The sequence below is a fragment of the Heterodontus francisci genome, chromosome 27 (assembly GCF_036365525.1).
Source record: "Heterodontus francisci isolate sHetFra1 chromosome 27, sHetFra1.hap1, whole genome shotgun sequence".
Taxonomy (NCBI): Eukaryota; Metazoa; Chordata; class Chondrichthyes; order Heterodontiformes; family Heterodontidae; genus Heterodontus; species Heterodontus francisci.
In genome coordinates, this window is record NC_090397.1 from 41448967 (window position 1) to 41473289 (window position 24323).

Below are 24323 nucleotides of genomic sequence, written 5' to 3' on the forward strand. Positions count from 1 at the left end.
TTTTGTGCAGTGCAGGTCATGTGCTTACTTGAAGAAACTTTGCCTTCCCCTAACTGAACATGGCAGCCTGTCTGTGTAATCATGAACAGATTCTGGCTGGCACACTTTCAGTGCCAATTGGCCTGACCGTGGAAGATTGTTTCATTTAGTGGTTAGGTAACCTTCCCATACATACTGCGATGTGTGCCTCATTTCTTTTAAAGAACTTTTTTTTAATTTTGCTGAAGTTGTATCTTTTTTGTTAACAGTTCGGGTCTTTGAACTGCTGAAAAGTGTTGTCATCCCTATAAAATGTAAACAATGATTACTGGTTAATGAGATGCCTCTAGAATGTAATGGCAGGAATGTCTGTCTGTTCTTAAAAGAGCATATATCCAGGTCTAACACTATGCCAAAAACCCACAACTAATTTGATGCACCTTTTTTTTTTTACAAATAATCTAACTACTGTGCTCTCCACTACAAAGGAGCAAGCCTGGTTGCAGCTCTGTAAAATATAGAAGAAAGGGAGCTTGAACCCACCATTTCACCTGCATACAGGGCTACAGGCCAAGTGCTTGAAAATGGGATTAGAATAGATAGGTGCTTGATGGCTGGCACGGACATGATGTCCAAAGGGCCTGTTTCTGTGCTGTATAACACTATGACTCTAACATTTAAGAAGTATTTAGATGAGCACTTGAAAAGCCATAGCATACAAGGTTACAGGCCAAGTGCTGGAAAATGGGATTAGAATAGATAGGCTTAATGGCCGGCATGGACACGATGGGCCAAAGGGCCTGTTTCTGTGCTGTATGACTCTATCGCCCAGGGTCAGTTGATAAATGTAAGGGTTTTTTCAAATACAAGATGGCATCCAATTTGGAAGAGAGACTTCAGAAGCATTCCAGAGAGCTATCCAGAGAGGACCCAAGACAACAAGATTGATATTTGGCCTAGAAATGTTAGCAGAAAGGCATTATTTAAAATCATGAGAACAGGAAGTTACCTTTGTGAACAGAAAGTGTGTGACCTCCACAAAATTTTTAATATTTTATTGAATAGATCTTAAATGTTACTATTTCGAACTGTCATGTCTCTCGAGATAAGGAGGCCCAAAAGAAAGAAAGAATATATATAAAATGCAGAATTAAATGTTTAAAATCTTTGTTGTAGATGAAGTGCTGCTGGATGAAACTAAAAGTCTACAACATTTGGTAGCAGCATATCCACGATCATTTCCACCTAGAAGGGCGAGGGCAGCAGATGCATGGCAACACCACTATCTCCAAGTTCCCTTCAAGCCACACACCATCCTGACTTGGAAATATATTACCTTTCCTCCACTGTCGCTGGATCAAAATGCTGGAACTCCCTCCCTAACAGCACTGTGGGTGTACCTACACCAGATGGACTGCTGTGGTTCAAGAAGGCAGCTCAGCACCACCTTCTTGGGGGCAATTAGGGATGGGCAACAAATGCTGGTCTGGCCAGTGATGCCCACATCCCCTGAAATGAATTTTAAAAAATTCTTGAGTTTTATTGACATGTGTATTTTTCCAAAACATGTTCTTAATTCTCTGAAGCAATATTGATTTTAAGCAATGTTTTTGAGCTATTCATTTATCCATCATGATGCACTTTGACCCCTGTAATTCATGATGTTGCACTTACAAATTAATATTTACATTTCTTCTAGATGGTACGTTGGAACCACATCTTTGTACTTTGTCACAACATTGCTACTTTGCTACAGTGTCCTTGGCCCCTTTCTTTATAGGGTTACATGTTAAACTAGCTTTGGAAATGACTTCATTAAGCTCTGCTTGAGGAACAGCTACAGAATGGTTTGTAGGCTTCATTGTCTCTGGATCAAACTATCGCACAGAACTGAATAGCTTCAAATTATTAATTTATGTCTTCCAGATTCGGCACAGCATGATAGAAGGACAAAATGGTGAGAGAACGCTAGACACACTAATCAAATCCTATGATGAGGTACAGTCTATTTAGTTATCTCATTGGTCTCTGTGTTGAGAATATTTTAAAAAACATAAATGAATTTCTTCAAGGAAGGGATAAGAAGTGTTCTTTGTTTTACAATGTTCACTGAAAATCAACATTATTAAAGAGTCAACTTTCACTACAAGCAACCAGCACGTAGTCATGTTACTTGAGTGTCAGTGTTGTATGATGACATGTTTTGCAACTCCTCTCTAAAGAAGCAAGCATACTTCATTATTTGCCACCTGCAGTTAACAGTGGTGAGACTTTTTTCTTTCTTCCTTCATCTCTCTTCTGAAGGGTTGATTCTTCCTGAGATGTGGTTCCACCTCTGCCACTAACCCTTCAGTAATTCACTGATTTCCTACTCTACATTACCAAGCCCAGATTTTAAGTGCTGTGAGGGCGGGCGCAAAACCTGCTGGCACAGACACGATGGGCTGAAGGGCCTGTTTCTGTGCTGTATAACTCTATGACTCTGAAACATCACATACAAATGATTGAAGTGCAAGGAAAGGCAAATCAGATCAAATGTGCAACATGCACTCTAATAATTATAATGTTTTAAATATTTAATATTTTTTTCAAGTAAGGTATAGAATGAAATTGATAGTCCTCCTTGACGCAGGCATTGTAGAACCTTTCTCCATCTTCAACAATTGACAATTTTAAAACATAGGGATCTTTACCCATGACTCTGACAGGGTTGCAAATGACTGGTGTCCTGTGTTACCATTCCTCCACAGCACAAGGACAAAAGCAGTAGCAACATTCTACATATGCAGTAGTTTTAACACTTAGAGTGCAATGGGTATACATTGTCTCTCGAGATAAGGAGGCCCAAAAGAAAGAAAGAAAGAAGTGCCAATGGGCCCAGTCTTTTTCTGCTGGACCAACCAATTTTCAGTTCTTGTAAGGTGAAGATGAACGTATTAGTATTACAATAATAAAAGCTGTTCAAATGTCACAAATAACACTTTACTGCTAAATAATTATTAAACTACCATTTTAACAAAAAATGTTAGTACTAGGCACATCCCAATATTGCCCTTATTCCTTCGGAGATGCCGTCTTTTGGACAAGATGTTAAACCGGGGTCCCATCTGCCCTCTCCAGTGGACATAAAAGATCTTATTCCACAATTTTGAAGAGGAGCAGGAAAATTCTCTGTGTCCTGGACAGCATTTATCCCTCAACTAACATCATGAAGAAGCAGATTACCTAGTCATTATCACATTGCTGTTTGTGGGACCTTACTGCATGCAAATTGTTTGTGTGGTTCTTCCATTACAACAGTGACTACATTTGCTGTAAAGCACTTTAGGACATTCTGAGCTTTTGAAGGGCGCTATATTTTCCCACACCAAGAGAGTGTGGGAAAATGGCGCACTGACACGGAACACAAAAGTCCGAGTGTATCAGGCCTGTGTCCTCAGTACCTTGCTCTACGGCAGCGAGGCCTGGACAACGTATGCCAGCCAAGAGCGACGTCTCAATTCATTCCATCTTCGCTGCCTTCGGAGAATACTTGGCATCAGGTGGCAGGACTATATCTCCAACACAGAAGTCCTTGAAGCGGCCAACATCCCCAGCTTATACACACTACTGAGTCAGCGGCGCTTGAGATGGCTTGGCCATGTGAGCCGCATGGAAGATGGCAGGATCCCCAAAGACACATTGTACAGCGAGCTCGCCACTGGTATCAGACCCACCGGCCGTCCATGTCTCCGTTATAAAGACGTCTGCAAACGCGACATGAAATCGTGTGACATTGATCACAAGTCGTGGGAGTCAGTTGCCAGCATTCGCCAGAGCTGGCGGGCAGCCATAAAGACAGGGCTAAATTGTGGCGAGTCGAAGAGACTTAGTAGTTGGCAGGAAAAAAGACAGAGGCGCAAGGGGAGAGCCAACTGTGCAACAGCCCCAACAAACAAATTTCTCTGCAGCACCTGTGGAAGAGCCTGTCACTCCAGAATTGGCCTTTATAGCCACTCCAGGCGCTGCTTCACAAACCACTGACCACCTCCAGGCGCGTATCCATTGTCTCTCGAGATAAGGAGGCCCAAAAGAAAGAAAAGAAAAAGAATATAACTGTAATATACTGTTAGAAATCACAGTACACAGTATATAATGATGCAAAGGATACCAAAAGTGATTTTGGATTTCATTATTAAATAACCTTCTCTTGTCTTCCCAGAGGTATATTGACAAAGGGACCCGAACATACACATGGACTCTAGTGAATAGTACAGATTACAGGTAATACAGTATTACATTAGAAGAAGTTCCATTTCCTTTCCAATCACCTTTTGCAGTTGAGTTTTTTTAAACGGTTCTTTTTTGTAGGGAGCATGGTTGAATGAACTTTGAGTACTGCTCTGTCATCTCTGGGACCTGGTTTCAAATCTGTTTCACTCAGTTTGCCATTATTCTATCATGATGCTAAGTGGCTTCAAATGTGCATCGATGCAAAAGCAGCACATGTGGAGGCAGATTAATGACGTGATTGCTCAGTGCACTGAAGTAAGCCATCTGAAGCTCCTTGGACTTCACACCAATTTCATGCCAGTATCAATTCAAATTTAAAAAGTGCTCATTTATCCTCCTTGGACCTTTATAAACATAACAGGGGTTCTTTTCAATGTTGGGAGAAAGCAAGTAGCCCTGTCTGCATTCCTATAATTGAAAATGAGCCACCCAAGGAAAGAGAGCTCTCTGCAGAAGTGCACCTGAGAATTCAATGGCTGGTGAGGAAAAGAAAAATGTTTTATTTGTGCATTCGGGGCATCTTTTTGAGAATGTGGCTAACGTACATTGTTGAGACAATGGAGCTTTATTCTGCATCTTGTCCATGCTTGACTTGGAATTACTTAGGACCTACGCTAAAGCCTTGATTTTTGGAGATACTTCCTGTAACATCAAGGCCTGCAGCTGGCAGGTGGGGGTTGGAAAATCCGTCCCTGAACCTTAAGCTTCTGATTTGTGTATGACAGGCAATTTGAGACCAAAGACTACTACTGATATGCAGAGGCCACGTTTAACTGATTTAAGATGGGTCACAAAAATACCTGTGTAAAAGGACAATGGTTCTGCACAGTGCTTCAAATGGTATTTCCCAGAGGGGTGGGTTTGCACTATGGGTGATGGGTCCGACAAGAAATATGAGGAGTATGGTTATCTTTGCCGCCTCCCTGATTCTAGCAAGTCTCTTGCTCACTTGGAATCTAGATAACTGTATCGACTCATTCAGCAACTTCCCTGAATGCAGCCTACACCTGTTCTTTTATTGAGGCCAGACCAAAAACAATTGTTTCTCTTTAGGTCACTTCCTGCAGTAAGATCTTTTAGCATAAAATGGAGCACTTTTGCTCACATTTCTCAACAGTGCCTTTGTGAGCAAACTGCCAACTTTTCTATCAGCCCTTCGACGTCCCTTATAATGAGCTACTGCTATTTAGGAGCTGCGGTGTCACTGGATTTTCTGCTGCCAACCAAGTGTGCTGCAGGCTGAGCACTCGCAGTATTCTGATCATGTGTCAGCACCTTATTCAAATTAGCAGGAGGAACTTTCATTAGAAAATTTGGTGCAGCACTCTCAGCTGCCAGCAAAGGCAAGCTCCTACGCTGACCAGCTCAAGTCTGTTTTAGCCATTGGTTGAGGATGAAGTGAAAATTGTCAAATGTATTCCATATGCCTGCTAAATCGCTCAAGTGGGCAAACATGAAAGATCACCTACCCACATTAGATATATCCTTGCTGTTTACACATCACATGAATTCACCAAAAAGATCATTACTGTTGACTAATTATTCACCATACCTTGACATATTCCATGTTTGATGGAGATATTTTTCTTCCATCCCTGCCCCCCCCACCACCCCCTCCTATTTTTCTTCTTTACCATACCTTTCCTAACGGTGGTGTTTCCTTACTTTTGTATGGTTCCTTTCAAGCTCCTCATGTTTTTGTTCAAGTAACCATTATATTCAAGACAAAGATGGGTATATTTTTGGATACTAAGGAGATTAAGGGATATGGGATAGTGCAGAAACGTGAAATTGAGGTAGATGAGAAGCCATAATCTTGCTGAATGACGGAGCAGGCTCAAAGGGAAAAATGACCTACCTCCTGCTCCTATTTCTTATGTAACTTATTATTCACACAAGAACTTTAGCAGTCATTGTTTGCAGGCCAGTTAACCATATAAGTCATCGTCACCATATATGATCCTCTTCTCACCTGATATTCACAAATGCACACTTTCAGGATTGATTGCTAGGTAACAATCAAGAGTGGGAACCCTGGTCTTTATTCTTATGCCATTGTCCTAGTTTGAACCAACTACGTTAGCACAAAAGGCGGATTGAAACTGGAACTTTCCTGCTGTGGAAAGCTTAACTGTTCACACAGCAAGCTTTGTTGAGCAGGCCAAGAACAATTTCATAATTTGAAATAAATTTACTCCCACTTTTGGGGAATTTATCCTGGTGAATTCTACAAATACTGCCATCTTTCCCACCTTTTAAAAAAAAAAGAAATTCAGTGTGATTGTATTAAAAAACACAGTTAATATTTCTTCAGCTCTGTTCTGCTGGATGAAAGTTTCAATATGGTGCTTTACTTTTGTGCAGTGACCTGAGATAGAGACAGTTCTGTGAAAAGACACCATTTAGCTGTAGTCACACATCCAAATTACTCTTTCTAGAATGCCGAGGAACATTTTCATCAGGTTCCCCTTTATGAAGTCAGCTATATAAATTCATATTTAAACTTTGATCAAACAATTTTATCATTGTTATTTTCATTCAATATAGTAAATAAATAGGATTCTCCATGACATAATTGAGAAAGGGAACAGTTGGGAAGATTAATGTTGTAACAATCTGAGAGTGCAGAATAAACACTCACACCAAAGTTACGAGGTCAGAATGATTTACTAGTCTTGTAGCTTCAGTTATTTCATATTTTGTATGATGTTAGGCAGGGAATTTCAGGATATTAAATGGGCAATGATAAAGGAATGGCCTTATATATCCACTATCTGCTAGACTGTCAGACTCAATAACTCCTCCCAGCTCACTAGAAGCTATCATCACACTCTTAATTGAACCAAAATATTTTTCCTTTCCTCGTGGCTTCAACTATCTATTGTGGTGGTGTGAACAACTTTCAAAAATACTCATTTTCATTTCCTGCCATACTGGTATCAAAGATCATTTACTTTTGCCAGGCAAAAGATCAGAGGTCTGAAGATTGACATGGTCATGCCAAATGATGTTGTGGACGGGGTTGAACACCCATAGAATTGGCTTTGACTGGGATCCCACTGACCTGCATGCTATGGAGGTTACGAAATGCACAGCACTATCACAGTACAAAGAGCAGAGCTGTTGTTGAAAATCCAAGCATTTGTCTGTTTTATTGGTGATATTAGACCTTCTCTTGAAATTCTTCTTGAGTTAGTGTGTGAGATAGAAATGCAGTATATCATCTGAAGCCGTTTTGTTTTGACTGTAGCTTTGGAGTACTGTCCGTTTGAACTGTGGAGGGTTGGAAATGAACAAAATTTCTTTTTGCCACTTTCTGGAATGTGGTGTTGAACAGATGTTGAATTACTTCATAATTAAAACTTGGCCTCTGTGACACTTCTAACGCAAGGTGCCAAATATTCTACCTTAATAGAGCTCCGTGTATGTTGCACATGTAAAATAATCCTGCACAAAATAGCTGAAGGATCATGCTCCAAGATTCTCCTTTAAAACCTGAAACAGTGAAAAATCAAACAGAATTCCCACTTCCGACCATTGTTGCATGACTCAGACGGAGATCTGTGCATGTGGGATGTTGGATTAGATTTAGCTGTGATGGTACCCAATGACAATGAACTATACCTGGATTATACTGACAAATGGATGATACCTATGCAACATATCTCAGCAAGGAGTTAGCATCTTTGGTGGGAGGCGAGGAGGGGAGATTGGTAGTTGAAAGGTGGGAAATTGAAGTATAGATTTTCAATTAAAAGGTACAGTCCTTACTTATCTTTGTATTGAGTTTATCTGGCATCAGCTAAATAAAAACACTTGCTGCTTGATGTCCAAACTGGTCCACTGGCCTCCAATGTAAGTAGGACACAGGAATCAAGGGCAGGTTAGGAAATTTGCTTTATTTTGCTCTATTTCAGAAGCAAGACAAGGGAGTTTAGTTGGGGGAAAATCCACTTATCGCTATAACAAAAAATGTGCTGCAATTTTCTGCTAGATTGCATCACCACTTTGACTGTTAAAACAATGAATCTGGCAACAAAGGCCAATTAACAGTTAAAATCTTAGGCTGACTGCTGTCAGTGTGAAAGAACTGCAGTGGGAACATTGATGGAGCTTACCATAGTAGCAATGGCATCTTTTATTCATGCTGTTTCCTGTTTGGTTGCTTCTCGCCTGCCAGAATCAACAAGTTATGTGATTATTTCTATCTATTTTTTCCCCCAGTTTGGCACTGGTTCTCCCACCGTATGGTTTCCACTACATCAAAGCCAAACTAGATGAGGTTATCACCCAGGCAAAACGTAAGTATTGGGAAGGGCAGAAGCTGACCTGGTAATGCATGCCAGAAAAGAGCAAAATATTGATTCTGTAAAGTAATAAAAGATCTTAAGCTAACATTTTGAAAGCTTCTGAAACGGAAAGAAGTAGATTGTCAGGTAGATGTCATCATAGTGTGAAGCAATGATTCTAAAGCATCGGAGAGACAAACATGCAAGGATGTAAATAACTGCATGATTTGAATCTATGAGAGTGCTCATTTCCTTTCTTTGTCGAAATTTCATTAATGAATATGCACAATTTCACTTGTCATGCAATTTTAGAATCATTGTACAGCTGTACCTTCTGGTTCTATGCATCCATTAAAAGGTCTGTTTATTTCTTCTGATTCATGGATTTTTTGCATGATTGTATAAATAATCTAATATTAGCATTAGATAGAATAAGAAATTCTTCCTTTGATTCATTGAAGTATTTGGCCCGGATTTTGCGGTCGGAATAGAAGTGTGGATATCAGCGTACATTGTTATTAAAGAATAAATCGGACAGCAACTTCCAGCACCTGCTCGTGGGCAGCTAAATGTGGAAATCAGTGAGGTGCTGTCTCAGTTTCCCCGCTTCTCTACAGGTTTCGCTACACCGATTCCTCACTGGGGTATTTGGCATTCAAACTCATGAAGGGCATGAAGTTGCACTACTTACCCACTAGATACCTGCTAAATGCACCAAAAAAGTTAGCCCTTGTCCATTCACATGTAAGTGAATTTTTAGTGATAAGTCACTGCCAAGCAACTACTCTGGCACTGAAAATTTGCTTATGCAAGTGTGGAGTTTCATTCCTTCAGTTTAAATTATTCTTGGCTATTTAAAAAAAAAACTTTCTTTCTTTGAAACCCATTTTCTTTCCCTGTCTATTTTGTTTTCTGTACACAATTTTATATTGAATTCAATATTTTAATTTACTCTTCCTGGTTTAGACTCTGCGCGCCTCAGAAGAGATTCTTCAATATTTTGGTTGAAAGATGTGCTGGTGCTTGCCCTACTTGCACAGACCTCAGATCCCCTGTAGAGGGCACCATGCTGTTCTGATCGTTGATAACAGCAAATTGCAGTGTAAAAGCTCACAAAATCCGGGCCATTCTATTTTAAAAAGGAGTTTTCCCCTCAGTTGATTTTCTTTGGAAGTTTAATTTGATTTGTATCTGAATGAACTTCGCAGAGGTAATACAGAAGTAATACAAGTCTCACCCATTCACTTTCCTTGTGCCAGTTTTCCTTGTTGTTTTATCTTGCAACGTAAATCTTTTTTGCACTGTGGCATTTTAGAAATTGTTGCAAAGTCAAAATAAAATGACAATCCCCACTTGCATGTGTGATATTTCAAGTCTGTTATCAGCCTGGATGGCATAGTCCTAAGCATGCGCTAGTTGTCCAAACCTTTCACACCCAATGTTTTCATTTGGCACAGAATGCCATGTAGCCTTAAATTCTAAAGGCCCGTTTACATCATGCTTGGCTAAACAAAGACCCTGGCACCTTCAGCACATGTCAGCAGCAAAACATTATAATTATAGGGCATCCAAATATTTCCTTAGAAAGATTTGGATAAATAATTCACCTGTTAACCTTTGACCCATGTGTTTTCCAAGCCTGTGACTGTACAATATAAATTTAGCGTTTGTTTGTCATGTAGGTAAGGCATGACTGTGAACTAAATCACTTATCCCTAATCATTTTATAAACTTCCTGTATATTATCACATATTCAGAGTTTCAAGTTTTGTGCTAGATGAATAATACATCCTACTTTTAAATGTATCTGCAACATTCTTCTTATACGAATGCACAAGGCCAAAGATTGGCCACTTACAACTCAAAGAATTTATGGTATTTCATTGCTGACCACAAAATAATTTACTAAAAGTGAAATACAGTGAAACCATTGGGAACCTCTGCCCCCTTTTTCCTAGGACCCTGCAAGTACATTTGTGGCATTATGTTAAGTGATGGTTTATCTCCAGAAAGATGTCTTCTCCAGAGTAATGCTTTAGCGGGGCAGGACTGAGGATGGCTGTTTGCCATAAAATTCTTGGAATTTCATCTATTGTCCAAGTCACCATTGGTTGAGATTTCTTTGGGGCTGCTTGTTACATAGCAACAAATTCTGACACTTTCATTGATGAGAAAGATTAAAATGCACGTGGGGAGAAATTCAACTTAAGGCTGACCCTTTTGTGCCTGTAAGGGTATGGGATCTCTTAGTTTTGCATTGCGATCTGGAAGTGCACGAGATGCTATGTTGGCTCAGGAGACATAAATATGTAATTTGAAGGACCACAAGTGCAAAATCCAGGTACAAATGAATGGAGTTTGTGCTGCACATACAACATCTTGCTGTAATAGGTCTTAAGTGGCCTAATCAGTGGTCCTTAAAGAGGATTGGTGGCTGCTCAAAAAGAGGCCCCAGACATTTTCATCAGAGTGGGCTTAAAAGAAGCTGGTGTATTTTTCCTGGGCCTACAAATAAACTCTGGCCCACTGCTGGCATATTTGAGCCGCACTTTGCCCACCCCACATCCCACATGGGAGCGCCTATTCCCCCCAACCTCTCGGACCCAACCTGCTGGCCAGCTCCGTGTGACAGCCAATCGATTTTGTGCCCTCCCCAACTGTCAAGCTGCAGTCTGGCTCCCGTTTTGTGTTCACAGGTCATTAGGAGTTGGAGCCTCAGAAACAAATTTGGCTCAGGCCTTCAGCTGACATGGTTCAGCATATGGAATGTTCGTGCCACCAACCTTGTGCCCATTTTGGCTGCAAGTTGAATATCGCCCTTTCTGTACCACCTTATGGTACCACTTATTAGTTAATTCTATTTAATGGCGGTGTTGGAATAATGTTCAACCCATGGATAGACTTAATTTGTATTGAGTTAACTATGTTTTCTCTATAGCTGTTCTTACTCTCCCTGGGCTGTGTACTTCTTTTAGACAAGAAGGCAGCCAATCTGCTCGATGGCCTCGACAATTGCTGCTCTGGTCAGGCCTGGCAACTAGTCTGCTTTGCCTTATTATTTCCTTTACTACTTGCCTATCTGAACCACTAGATCAGGAACTGAGCAGAATAGCTATGAAAGTGCAGTGTGTGACATGGCCCTGTCTACTGGTGCTCCAATGTGCTGCACCACAACACCAAGTCATTTTCATTTGACTATTTGTAAACTGATGAAGAATATCAGTTTTTATCAGGCAATTTATCATAGATTCCTGCTATTATTGTGAACTGGACTCAGTCATAAAGAGTTTATTGAGCTCAATTTTCAGTCGAGAACAACAACAGAGATGTTAGAAGTAATGAGGTGTTAGAGTCATAGAGTTATACAGCACAGAAACAGACCCTTCAGCCCATCGTGTCTGTGCCCGCCATCAAGCACCTAACTATTCTAATCCCATTTTCCAGCACTTGGCCCGTAGCCTTGTATGCTATGGCGTTTCAAGTGCTCATCTAAATACTTCTTAAATGTTGTGAGGGTTCCTGCCTCTACCACTTCTTCAGGCAGTGCATTCCAGATTCCAACCACCATCTGGGTAAAAACATTTTCCTCAAATCCCCTCTAAACCTCCTGCCCCTTACCTTAAATCTATGCCTCCTGGTTATTGACCCCTCCACTAAGGGAAAAAGTTTCTTCCTATCTAACCTATCAATGCCTCTCATAATTTTGTATACCCCAATCATATCTCCCCTCAGCCTTCTCTGCTCTAAGGAAAACAGCCCCAGCCTTTCAGTCTCTCTTCATAGCTGAAATGCTCCAGCCCAGGCAACATCCTGGTGAAACTCCTCTGCACCCTCTCCAGTGCAATCTCATCCTTCCTATAGTGTGGTGCCCTGAACTGTACACAGTACTCCAGCTGTGGCCTAACATACAGCTCCGTCATAACCTCCCTGCTCTTATATTCTATTGGGTGGGTTGGGGGGGAGGGAGAGGAGAGGAGAGACCGAAAAGCAATTCGATAGGGATAAGGTGAGAAGAAGAACACTAAACAATATAATAAATAGTATACTCATGTTGTCTACTACACTTTCCTGCTCTGGATTGCATTCAAACCATGATGTTGCTATTGGAAACCACCTTTGGTCTTCCAGGCTGTTCTGTAGAAATGTAAATACTGCAATCACATGTAAGTCAACAACAGCTTTAGAATTTAAAAAATACCATTTACAGCACATGTACAAGTTCAGAAAAGTAATCAGATATAATTCAAGCTGCAATTCTCTTGGAGACGTGCTTCCATACATTTATTTATTAGCTGCATAGGCCTGAATCCTTGATTGTGCACTTTCAAAGGTCTGAATTTCAATTTTATGTATTTAGCCTCTAAGGCCCACAGGAAGATTATTGACCACTATCTAAGAAAACAACGTTTTAAAAATAATTTAGTATCCAAAAATAATTTTTTTTAAAAGTAGTGATTTGTAGTGACAAGGAGAGACATGCCCCAGCTGTTCGGCATTTCATGTTACTTCATCCATTTTTCAAAACACTGTTTCAACATTTTATTGAAGAATGTTATTTGAGGGAAGCTAAAGGCCCTTCACTTCTCAAAGGGTTGCAATGCTTCTTGTTATATTTAATGCCTGCATGATATTGTCCAAGCTTAGGTCCTTAGCTATAACCAGACTTGTATTACCTTTGTGTTGAGATACATTTGTTGCTCAGTAAACAGACCTTTAAATGATACAGCTTCTTGAAGGTAACGTTAATGGTGATCACATACAGTTCTCAGTCTGCAAGCGAGTGTGTCTTTTTCGGACTTCTACTGTGCATTAAGTCTCCCAGTATAGCACAATATTTTTATTCAAGCACTCATTGAATAAAATATTGTTTATAATCCCTTCTACTTGACCCTTTTTCCTGTTCCCTGCTTTCTCTTTCTGATGGATTCTGACAGCCAAACGCAAGGGCAAGTATCTTTTTGTTGGTCAATTTCCTTGTTGTATTGTCTTTAGAGTATACTGTAATGCACTAGTGCTCCTATCCCTGTTGGATATTTTCCTGTGTTTATTGTATCTGACCTTTTATCTATTAGTTCTTGGTGTCCATTATCATTACATTAATAGCTTTAGCTTACTTTTACATGGATTACTGCCTGCTGTCTATGTATTTTCTATAATGCTGCAGTATGTGAAAAAAATTAGTTGGTGAATAATTATTTTTGCTGTTTTGATAAGAGAAATTCTGTTCAAACTGTTCCATGTCAAGGTCTGGCTACATAAATGGTACAAACAGAAGCAATAATGAGCATCTTAACAATTGTTTCTTTTCAGACTTAGAATCAATAATGCCCGATAACTTCGACACTACAGGATATGTGTATCTCGCCCCAAGGTAGCTCAGTTTAATGCTTTGTTGTGAGAACGCATGTAAAGCATGACTTTTTGTGGAAGGAGGGGCTTTGATTTGCTGTGACTTGGGAGCTCCTGGCACTGGGATAACTGGGATAAAGGTGTCCAGACTGGTGCCAACTTCAGGAGATCTCTGGATTTTGGACAGGAGTTCAAAAATGTTGAAGTTGACCTGTGGTAAAGAACTTCCTTTTATTGGCCTGCTTCTCATCCAACTGCATTCAACAGGTTTAAATCCTAAAGAAAGAAAATGTATTTTTCCCAAGCAAGGAATATTTTGAAAGTAGTTATTTATTGAGTCCTCAATATTCTTAGCATTCCCACACTTCTAATTTTTTGGCAACAGTGAGGTCTTGAGGGCCTGGGGAGCGTTTTTGCATATACCAAATTTGATTTAATCCGTAAGTATTGATTTAAATCAAAATGGTCTCTGACAGTCTCTGAATACATTAAGATCATTTGTTCACGGTAATCATTCTTTTTTAGGCATTCATATGCCAACACATAAAGTCCTGATATCACTATTTGTTTTCCCCAAGACTTCCAGTAGGAGGCAATAAAGAGCAGGAAGTTAAACAAAAACACAGGAAGATCCAGATGGGAAGAAATTGAAAAATGAAAAGATTTAAAATAGAAGAAACATCAAAACACAAGAGCAGTAAATGAGACAAGATAGGAAAAGTAAAAATATTGTTGAAGGACATTCGTAACATCATTTTAAAAAAGCTGTCTGGTTGTCTAGAGTGGTCACTCACAGTCTGGATTTTGATAGTAATCAGTGAATTGTGTTCCCGGACCAGTCACACAAAGGTCATTCAACACTGGTTTAGTCAACTATTGAGTCAATTGAGAGAGGTTAACATTTCAGGTGGGACCTTTGCCCTAATGATACAGAAGTCAGCAGTGTACATAGAAGTGGCAATGCAGCTTTTCCGTAGTAATATAAACTAAAAGCATTACAACATAATGCAGGTTCTTTCACAACAAAACAAGCACCAATTTATAAATATGAATAAGAAATTGATATGTTGCAAAGGACATGTTAACCAATTTCCACTATATTGATAGTTAAACTGAAGAATTGCTGAAATGAAATATTTAAATTGACAGCAAGCAGACAGGGAAATCTGTGAATTGTATTCACAAATGTCCTTATTGAATAAGCAATATGCTGCAGCAGAAGCCTTTCATCATTTCATTTAAATGTTTTGCAGTTCGAACCTTCGAGCAGGGTGAGCATTACAGTACGCAGCAGAGCTCTGCAGATTAAAGAATGTATTAGAAACATGAGAAATTTATATGAAAAACTGTTTTCAATAGCTGTTGTCTCAGGCTCCTGCTTTGCAGCCTTCAAAAAATACTGTTTAATTTCTCTTTATACTTCGGACAAAACAAGAAATATAATAGTATATTTTTTATTGGAACATACTCTAATGCAGTAGCATAGCGTTGGCAGATTTTAAATATTGGCTTCAATACTGGAAAAATACTTTGCCTGTTATTTAGTGACTGTTGAGTGAGACTTTAAAGGGAAAAGCTCAGTTAACTTTTCACTCACAAAAACACAAGGTTTTTTGCAGAGATAATTGGGGCTCTTCTGCGAATGAAATGGGCTAGTTTGCAACATGTACAATTCAAATGATCTTAGCTGGGGCAACCAGTGGGAGCTGAGATCTACCCTGGACTAAGAATGGTGAGAATCAGCCAGGTTTCCAGCTCCTGTACATTATCCAGTGCCCTCTGTTGGAAAGTAAGGCGAGTGAGGATTGGGGTTGACCTGACTGTTCTACCCTCTATGAATGGCATGTTGACCATCTAAGTTCAAACATGGAACAGCCAGTCGGGCAAGGTACTGGAATGCTTTTGATGTTCATAGACCTGCACCTCAGCCATTATCTTCAGAACAGGAAGGGAAATTAGGTAATTACAGAATGTGAATTTTGAGACTAAACACCATCTTTGTTACAGTCAGTGGGTAGTGATGTCCCTTGTTACAAGCCACAAGTAATCAGATACAGCAGAAAGATACAAAGAACAAAATTATTTAAAGCTTGATGGAAAAAACACCCTGTTCCAATTTGAAGGTGTAGAGTAGATTTGTTTTTTTTTAGACTACTTACCTATGGCTGGTTGGCAAGTGGAATTTTCTAACCATAGTTGGCACCTTTTGAGCCCAGCCTTGTTGGTATTGTTCTTTAGTCACTGTCTTTTATATGTTTTAGAGATTGCTGTGCTCTGTGTGCTGTGATGTGTACAGCTGAGTCCTCTTTACATGTCTTGTTGCCACTGTCTGGTTGTATGTGTTTTCTTCTCATAGTGACCATGTTTGTTTACATGTGGGAAGGCTGTTATAGTGTGTATGTGTTAACAATGCCTTTCAGGGAATACTGCAATGGACTGACTCCTTCAAACAACAATTCAGCATTCCTGGAGAACTTTATTAATTTTATTGACCGCCAAACTCCAAATTCTCCAAACTGTAAGTACCATTTGTCATTGTCTGTGGTATAGCATTCTATATATTCAAAGTGCTTTTGTTGTGATTGAGAAGAAGCTGTCAAAGGATCAAAGCCCATATTGTAAGACCACAAAGACTAAAGGGAGAAGATGATTAATAAAGTAATGGTTAGACAAAACTGAGCCTCACTTTAAGAGCCTATAGAGGAAGGGAGGAGGAAAAGGTTCCCATTCACCTTCATGTACAGTTTGCTGTAGTTGGCAGAATTGCAAACACTGCTGGATCATTTTATTAATGATTTTGTGCACAGCAGCATGGCAGTGCCTTACTCTTTCAGATTTGAATTTTATCCTTCACCTTTATGGAGCAGAGGTCAGGCAGGTACAGGCAGTAGCACAAAAAGAAACAAAATAATGAACTAGCTAATTAAGAGCAGTCAAAGTAACTGTGTGTTACATATGAACAGACCAATACTTTTAACATTAGGCAGGCAATCTTAGAGAACAAATTCTTGCGAATTACAACAGGAATAGCAGTTCTGAATGCCCAAAAAAGAAAAATTCAGTTATTCTCTGACAAGCAGATTTGATTCCGCCTGTTCAATATGTACTTGGCATTCTAAAGAAATCTCCCAAGCCTGCAGTCCTAACATGGTGGAAAGGGAATGTAATGCTGCCAGTCTTTTTTTTTAAATGCTGCTCTCAAAAATGACATTCAGTAAAGCAATTTATACAACTGATTGATAGAAAATGTGCTGAGGCATAAGGTCCCACTTCAGCAAATTATGCTGTATTTATCACTTAGTTTCCTGGAATGGCTGTGCCTTTATACAAAATACATTCGGCCTCATTTTATTTGAGTGAGTGACCATTACTGATTGGCTCAATTTTAAAGGAACTTTATCAGTTCGGGCAGATATTCAGGATGGTGTACACACAAGGGAACCTCAGACAAGTTAATATAGTCATTGCAGACAGGTATGTAGACATGCAGCATAATTTAGTCATCTGGCTATTTCTGTTTGCTGGGAAATAGATTTGCTTTCTCAAAATGCTTGCAATTAATTCTGGCTTTAAACAGCCAAGATTGCAGGCTATGATGGCAGAGGTAAGGAGGAGGTAATGGCCATTGGAAGAAGGAATGTAGAATGCAAAATTTTCCAGACTTTTCTTTTTTAAAAAGTTCATTCCTGGAAAAGAGTGTCACTTGTAAGGTTAGCATTGATTGTCCACCCCTAATTGGACATGATAAGGTCGCAGTGGGACGCCTTCTTGAACTATCACAGTCCATGTGATGAAAGGACTCCCACAGTGCCCTTAGGACTGAGATGAGAAATTTCTGCACTCAGAGGGTTGTGAATCTTTGGGTTTTCTACCCCACAGGGCTGTGGATGCTCAGTCAATGAGTAGATTCAAGACTGAGATTAATGGACTTTTGAACACTAGGAGAATCAAGGGATATGGGGATAGGGTGGGAAAGTAGAGTTGATGTAGAAGTTCTGTCGTGATCTTATTGAATGGTGTAGTAGGTTTGATAAAGTGTACTCTTGCTCTTATTTCTTATGTTGTTAGGTAGGGAGTTCCAGGTTTTTAACCCAGCAATGAGGAAGGAACAGCACTATATGTCCAAATCAAAATGGCTTGCAACTTAGAGGGGAACTTGGATGTGATGGTGTTCCTTGTCTTTCTAGGTAGTGGAGGTCACAGGTGTGGGATCTGTAGTATAAGGGTATCAAAGGGTTAATCTTGAGAGTATGTAAAGATTACCACCCACCATGATGATGTAAGAGATTATGTGGGAGAGACTCGAACAATTAGAACATGGCTTTTGAAGGAGACACACAGGCTAGTGTGGAGTGTATATAGTTACTATACAATAAAGATTAATGTTTAAACAGTACGGTCAAAGAACCTCTATGGCTAGACTCTATACAGTGGCAGCATAAAGAACCAAATATATAACAAATTCTACTATTGAAGAAGCCTTCTTGAGTTGTTGCATCCTGTGAATTGAATACAAGGGAGTGGATATGTAAGATGGTGGATAGGCTCCAGTGAAGTGGACTGCTTTGTCCTGGCTAGTATTGAGCTTCTTGAGTATTGTTGCTTAGGTTAGATGTTGACTAGATTATGAGATTATTATTCATGATATTGAATATGCTATTGTGCCAGCAACAATTTAAGATCCAGTCTAAGTGTGTAGCCAGACTCTGCATCACACCTTGAATTCGTCTGGGAGTATTGTGCTGTAGCCTGTTAATATTGGCATTCTGAGAGGATGAGATCAAACATGTTGAAGGGCCTTCGTCATCCAAACTGACCAGTGATATTTATCAGCTTTAGTAAAAAATGTTCTAAATTCTATGTATGTTGGGCTGTTAACTGTTGTATAGTTTAAACATCATGTGTGGTCTGTGGTTTTCTACTCAGGAAACCCAGCCTGCACCATGTTCCAAACTGTCACATTTCTTTCAGTAGTCAATTGGATGAAGTCTAATGTTTACTCCTCTTATTTGGAGCTAACAGCAAAGATCAGTTCAGTCTGTAATGCAGAATCATAAATACTGCTAAAGGACAAGTGAAGAGTTTGTGATTATGATGGAACCGCAGATGAAACCACAAGTGAATTTTAAAACATTTCCAATTTGATGACGTGGGAAGACTCTGTAAATTGTGGGTCTTGTCTGTCGGCGTTTACATCAGTGTGCCTTTAACAAAAAGTACTGGGATAGATTTTGAATTAGTTCTAAAACTGGGGAATTCTATAAGGATAAAGGCAAAATACTTGGAAATACAGGCTTTGTTTTATTGGTTCTTATACTTTGTCCATGATTTGGGATGCAGGAAAAGCCATCACTTTGATTGAGGATGCACCAAGCTGGTTAATGTAATTTGACTCACTGGAGTGACTGGGCTACAAAAAGGAAGAGAGAGAATTCAGGAAAGTGAAAGGATGAGAGACTGGACTGGTATAGAAAATGACTGGACCAGGAAAAGGCACAGCTCAGCTGGTGACAACAAAATGCTAAATTGGGTAAAATAGACCTCAGGACAATATTTTTTGCAATTCAAAAACTTGCTCATCATGCTTTCCCAAGTGTGTAATTGAAAAGATCACTTGCCATCTGCTACATGGCAATTCCTTGAAATCTTAATCTTAATCCCAATATTTGCTCTCCTTCTGACCACTGGTTTTAGGCCTTTGATCTGCACAAGTGAAAATAGCATGAGTCGTACCTTCCTTCACAAAGCCATTTCACACTTTCCTCTTCGTTGAGATCATGCGATGGTACTTTCACACTTGATAATAAGAAATATATTGCTCTTTATTCCGTGTGCTAACAAATGGCTGACTTCCAAACAGAAAAACAATTTCGGCCTAATGAAGGAAATGCACGCAGCTATGAATGACCCAGTTCACGTAACCCAGTGAGAATGTGGCCCTATTTGGGTGTGATTCCCTTGATGAGTGTCGGACAGTTCTAGAATGACGCCTGCAAACACATCACAAAAGCATATAGTTAAAAATAAAATGTAGAATGTAAGTTTACAATGAGTGGCAGTGAACTGGCAGATAGAAACTTGGAAGACATGCCAAACCATTTCAAAAAACCAGTAGAATGCTCTGAGATACTGTTAGAGCAATAGTTTACAAACTGACTGAAACGGTGCTAAGGCTTCATACTGCGCAGTCAGACTACACTTAGAACATGGTGTTCTCTTTGGTGGTTACGCAAGAAATAAGATATACTTGGATTAGAAAGCAGAAAAGAGCCATGAGATTGGTCTCAAATCTAAAAGGGAATATGAGAAAGAAAGCAATTAGGGAGTAGGGTTAATCAAACCAAACAAAATATGAACCAATATAAAGTAAACCTAGATTATTATATCAAAATATGCACACAAAGTAAGATCAGAGGACATAAGTGGAAATTGGTGAAGAGTGAATTTGAAACAGATATCTGGAAAAGATCTTCATCTAAAGAGTAATTAGTTGGGATTATTGTGCCAGGGATGGTAAGGGTAGAGGTGTTGTGCCATTTCAGAGAAAAGAAGAAAGGCTCGCATTTATATTGTGATTTTCACAATCTCAAGACATCCCACTCTACAGCCAATGAAATGCTTTTGAACTGTAGTCACAGTTGTAATGTAGGGAAACTCTAGAGTTGGATGTTGTGAGGGGCGAGTTAATGTATTGCAAGGATGAGTGTTGATGAATGGAACAACCATTTCATATTTCTATGTATGCAGAGGGCTTTAAATCACTTTGGGGGTGGGGGTATTTTCCCAGGCAAGGGCAGGTGGGTTTGGGTGCATATGGGAGTTAAATCCCCTAAAAGTGATATTAAGTCGGGATCCTGGGATCATTCCGTCCTCTTCCAGGTTTCACTCAGGTGGGATTGAAGGCAAGCAGGGAACCTACTTGTGAGATCTTTCTTAATAATCGGAGGGCATGTTTTCTTAATGTGAAAACATTCTCATTTGGGGAGAAGAAGTTTTTCGTAGCTCACTTCAGTACAACCTGTGCAGTGAGCATTGTAGCAACTCCAATCTACTGACTGTGTGTCCTCACCGCTCTGAGACTGGGCATTGAAGTGTAACTGTGACTTTAATCAAGGGTAAAGGAATAGTTCTACCAATAGAGTTTGGAGCCACTTTAATCTTAATAAAGGAAAATAAAATTTTTAGAATGAAATCAAAACAGAATTAAATATATTCACTTATAATTGGATTTCAGGGCTGTTACCTTTCAGTGAAATACCAAATGTCCTTTTTTAACAATTAATTAATAACAAATGGTATCCAGTCTGACATTGCCAGAGCTAGAAAACACAGACAACAGTATGTTCAAGACAATTAATGGGTTCTGTGCATTTTATTTTATTCTTCTGAACACAGCAAAGCTATTTTAAGCATCAAAGAAATTACAGTTTGCCAGTAAGATAAATACCATGCATTGAAAAGATCACTGTACAGGCAATAATATTTAAAATGTATTAATCTTACAACTAAGTACATTGGACTCTGCATGATCCAAAGCAATTGGCATGCAGTATCTAACTTTAAACATCATGTGACCCAATAACACAATATGCATCATATAATTAAGAGTTCAGTTGCACAACAATGGTGGTGTTGGTTTGAACTGGTTTTGCTTTTTACTGAGACAACAGTAAATGCAGCAGAAACCCACAGCTGGGCTTGACTTGACATCTTTGCAGCAATAGTAAAACTGTCTAACTGTCTCACTCCTTCGTTTGAGTCATTTGGAGTTGGCCCCCAATTTACACTCCACAGGGTGGATTTTAATTATTGGATGGCAGACAGTGAAGAAGCCTTTCTGGCCATGGAGAGGTCCGAGCCATTTTGATGTTCACCCCAAACATGTGTCCCAGTGCAGCTCGCCTGATTAGGCCAAATGCTTATTGAGCCTCTGGGGTGCAAGGTACGTCTTGAAGGTGGGGGAAGGAGAACTCCTGATTGCAGAGTGGGTATGAGCCTGGGGTGTCAACAGCCCAGATTATTTTTCTGCGGCCCAGAGGAGCATTAATAATTTTAAACTTAACTTTCAAGAGATTCATAAGCTGTATCACCAATAAAACTGTTCCGAGAGTGCATGGCACATGTTCTGACCAGTTCTGCCCTAAAATGCCGATTGGTGTACGAAGCACATCATAGGACAACTATTTCATATTAAAGAAGATCTACTGCCTGAAGCAGGCAGTCTCTTGGGATGACCAAGCGTAGGCCCCAGTAAAAATGGAGGCCAGACCGTCAGTGTTAATGGGGCAGTAAATCTGCTGACTCCCTTATGAAGCTTATGGTGTGAGGCTGGACCGCTCCCCACCGACAAAGTGTGAAGATACCACTAATCCTTAATGTGCATACCAATAAATTTAAATGTATGTTGTCCTGTGTGACATGATAAACAGCAGACTTTTATCAACTTCTATTTTGATTACAGTATTTAGAGGAGTCAGGAGCAAACTATTAAGCTTCGTGTTCCTGAAAGAAGGGAACACTTTCAATAGTGTAGTTCAAGGATAAATTTATTTGTGCATCAGATTCTCCACATTAAGTTAATATTTATGATGAGGTTTCTGCTGGAAATGAAATATCCTTCGAACATTTTACCAAAAATAAATCATCATTTTGGGAAGCTTGAAAGGATTGCTGAGAAATATAGGCACCTGGGGCTGAATTTTCAAAACAGGGTCAGGAACCCAATGGCCGAATGATTTCTGAGTCCCGACACCGCATCTTAGCCGCATCATTGATGCGACACAATCTTCAAATGGGAATGCCCTAATTGGGCAGGAGTCGAGGTGATGCTGAGAATCTGCTGGAAGTGGGAGTTGCCAGCACATCATGTGGCAAAGGCTGGTGGCAGCCATGAGGGGGCCTGTCGCTGCCTTGCCACAAACAGCAGGCAGATGCAGGGAGGACCAGCTGAATAAAGAGCTAAGACAGCACTTGCAGAATTTTAAAAAAATGTCCCATGCTTGGCCTGGCATGAGATCCCTGTGGGCCCAAAACATTTCATCATGTAGAAATGAAGTTTTCCCCTTGCTCGCTGTCAGCCCGTGCACCAGACTGATCGGGCTCACTGGAATCGCCTTTGAAAATTGCAGTGCGGACCCCTCCGGCCCCTTAACGAGGCCCTTCATGGGCTTAGTGCGCCCTTTATTGGAGGCGAGCTGCTTCCCCGTTTCCTCATCCAGCGCAGCGATTTTCAAATCTCATCCGCACTGGGACCCCACCCCGTGGCCCTTTGAAAATCCAGCCTCTAGAAACCCGCCAGAGAGCTGTCAATTTGTGTGCGTGTGTCGCGGGAAAATCGAGCAGGAGGGCCTGTACATTTAATTCTACCATTTGACATTAGGGTAATTGGAACAGCCACTCAGCAAAACAAATCAAAACTCGGGGCCCCTTTTGGAAAAGAAGATTACTGGTTAAATGTTGTAGATTCCACAATTTAAGATGCTGCAATGTAACCTTGAAGTAGACATGAATACGTCATTAAGGTTTTCATGATGCCAGATTTATCTTTCTGGTATTCTTTCATGCAATTCTGCTTCAGCAATAACATTGATACATGACAGTATCTATAGAGATCCATGACTAGCTTGTTACTGTGTATGTTCTAGAGCTTCAAAAAAAGTCAAAATAGCAAATTAGTCTTTCAGGTGAATAAGGTAATAGAAATAAGAGAAGGCCAATGTAAAGAATGTAGGCTGATTGCCCTAAGGAGCCCTGGTGCAAATTCAAGAACTGTGTGAAATCTGAGCCCAGTCAGGCAATTCTGAACTGTTCTGCAGTGGTCTGGTTGGGCTTAAGTTTCTCATTTCCGGCATAACGGGCTGGAATTTGTTCTCCCCCAGGCATCAGGTTCCATGGCGGGGGTGGGGGATGCCTCTGGGAGAGGGCCACCACGGGAGGGCCCAGCCCGATATTACTGGCGGTGGCGAGGCCTTGTGGTGGCCCCCCTGCCACTTGGTGATGGGACCCCACTATTTAAATAAATTTAAATGGATAAATTAATGACACTCACGTTGCCGGCCGATGTCCCGCTGCGACCTTCGACCCGTCGGCCGGCACTCCCACGCCTTCGGATCCCCGTCCAGGGCAACAAGACGCCACACTGTTGGGGAGGGGGGAGGAGGTAAGTTTATCAGTGCGGGGGCGAACAGGGTCACATTAGTGTCATGGGTGTAGGGGTTTGTTGGGAAGGGTTGAAGTTGAAAGTTTGTGCAGTTTTGGGCGGGGGTGGGGGGGAAGGTCACATTGTAAAGGTAAATGTTTTTGGGGGCAAAGGGCAGATGATTAATTGTTATGGGGGTGCAGGTGGGATAGGGGCAGAAGAAATGTCTTTATTTATTTGTATTAACTTTACCTTTAAATATTTAAATTTCCCGGTAGGGCTGACAGCCCTTTAAA

The 24323-nt window shown here is 40.3% G+C and overlaps 1 protein-coding gene across 10 annotated transcripts in view; it reads left to right on the forward strand.

The window, feature by feature from the left end:
- Positions 1-24323, forward strand: part of LOC137384760 (voltage-dependent calcium channel subunit alpha-2/delta-1) — an 891951-nt gene that overhangs the window by 784552 nt on the left and 83076 nt on the right. For 9 of the 10 annotated variants that reach the window (XM_068059181.1, XM_068059179.1, XM_068059180.1 and 6 more), the window contains 5 exons: positions 1906-1977; positions 4181-4242; positions 8476-8552; positions 13851-13911; positions 16310-16407. In XM_068059181.1, the coding sequence (XP_067915282.1) occupies positions 1906-1977; positions 4181-4242; positions 8476-8552; positions 13851-13911; positions 16310-16407 (370 nt within the window). Of the gene's footprint in view, positions 1-1905; positions 1978-4180; positions 4243-8475; positions 8553-13850; positions 13912-16309; positions 16408-24323 lie in introns of those variants that run through there. The other variant, XM_068059184.1, reaches the window with a different exon arrangement.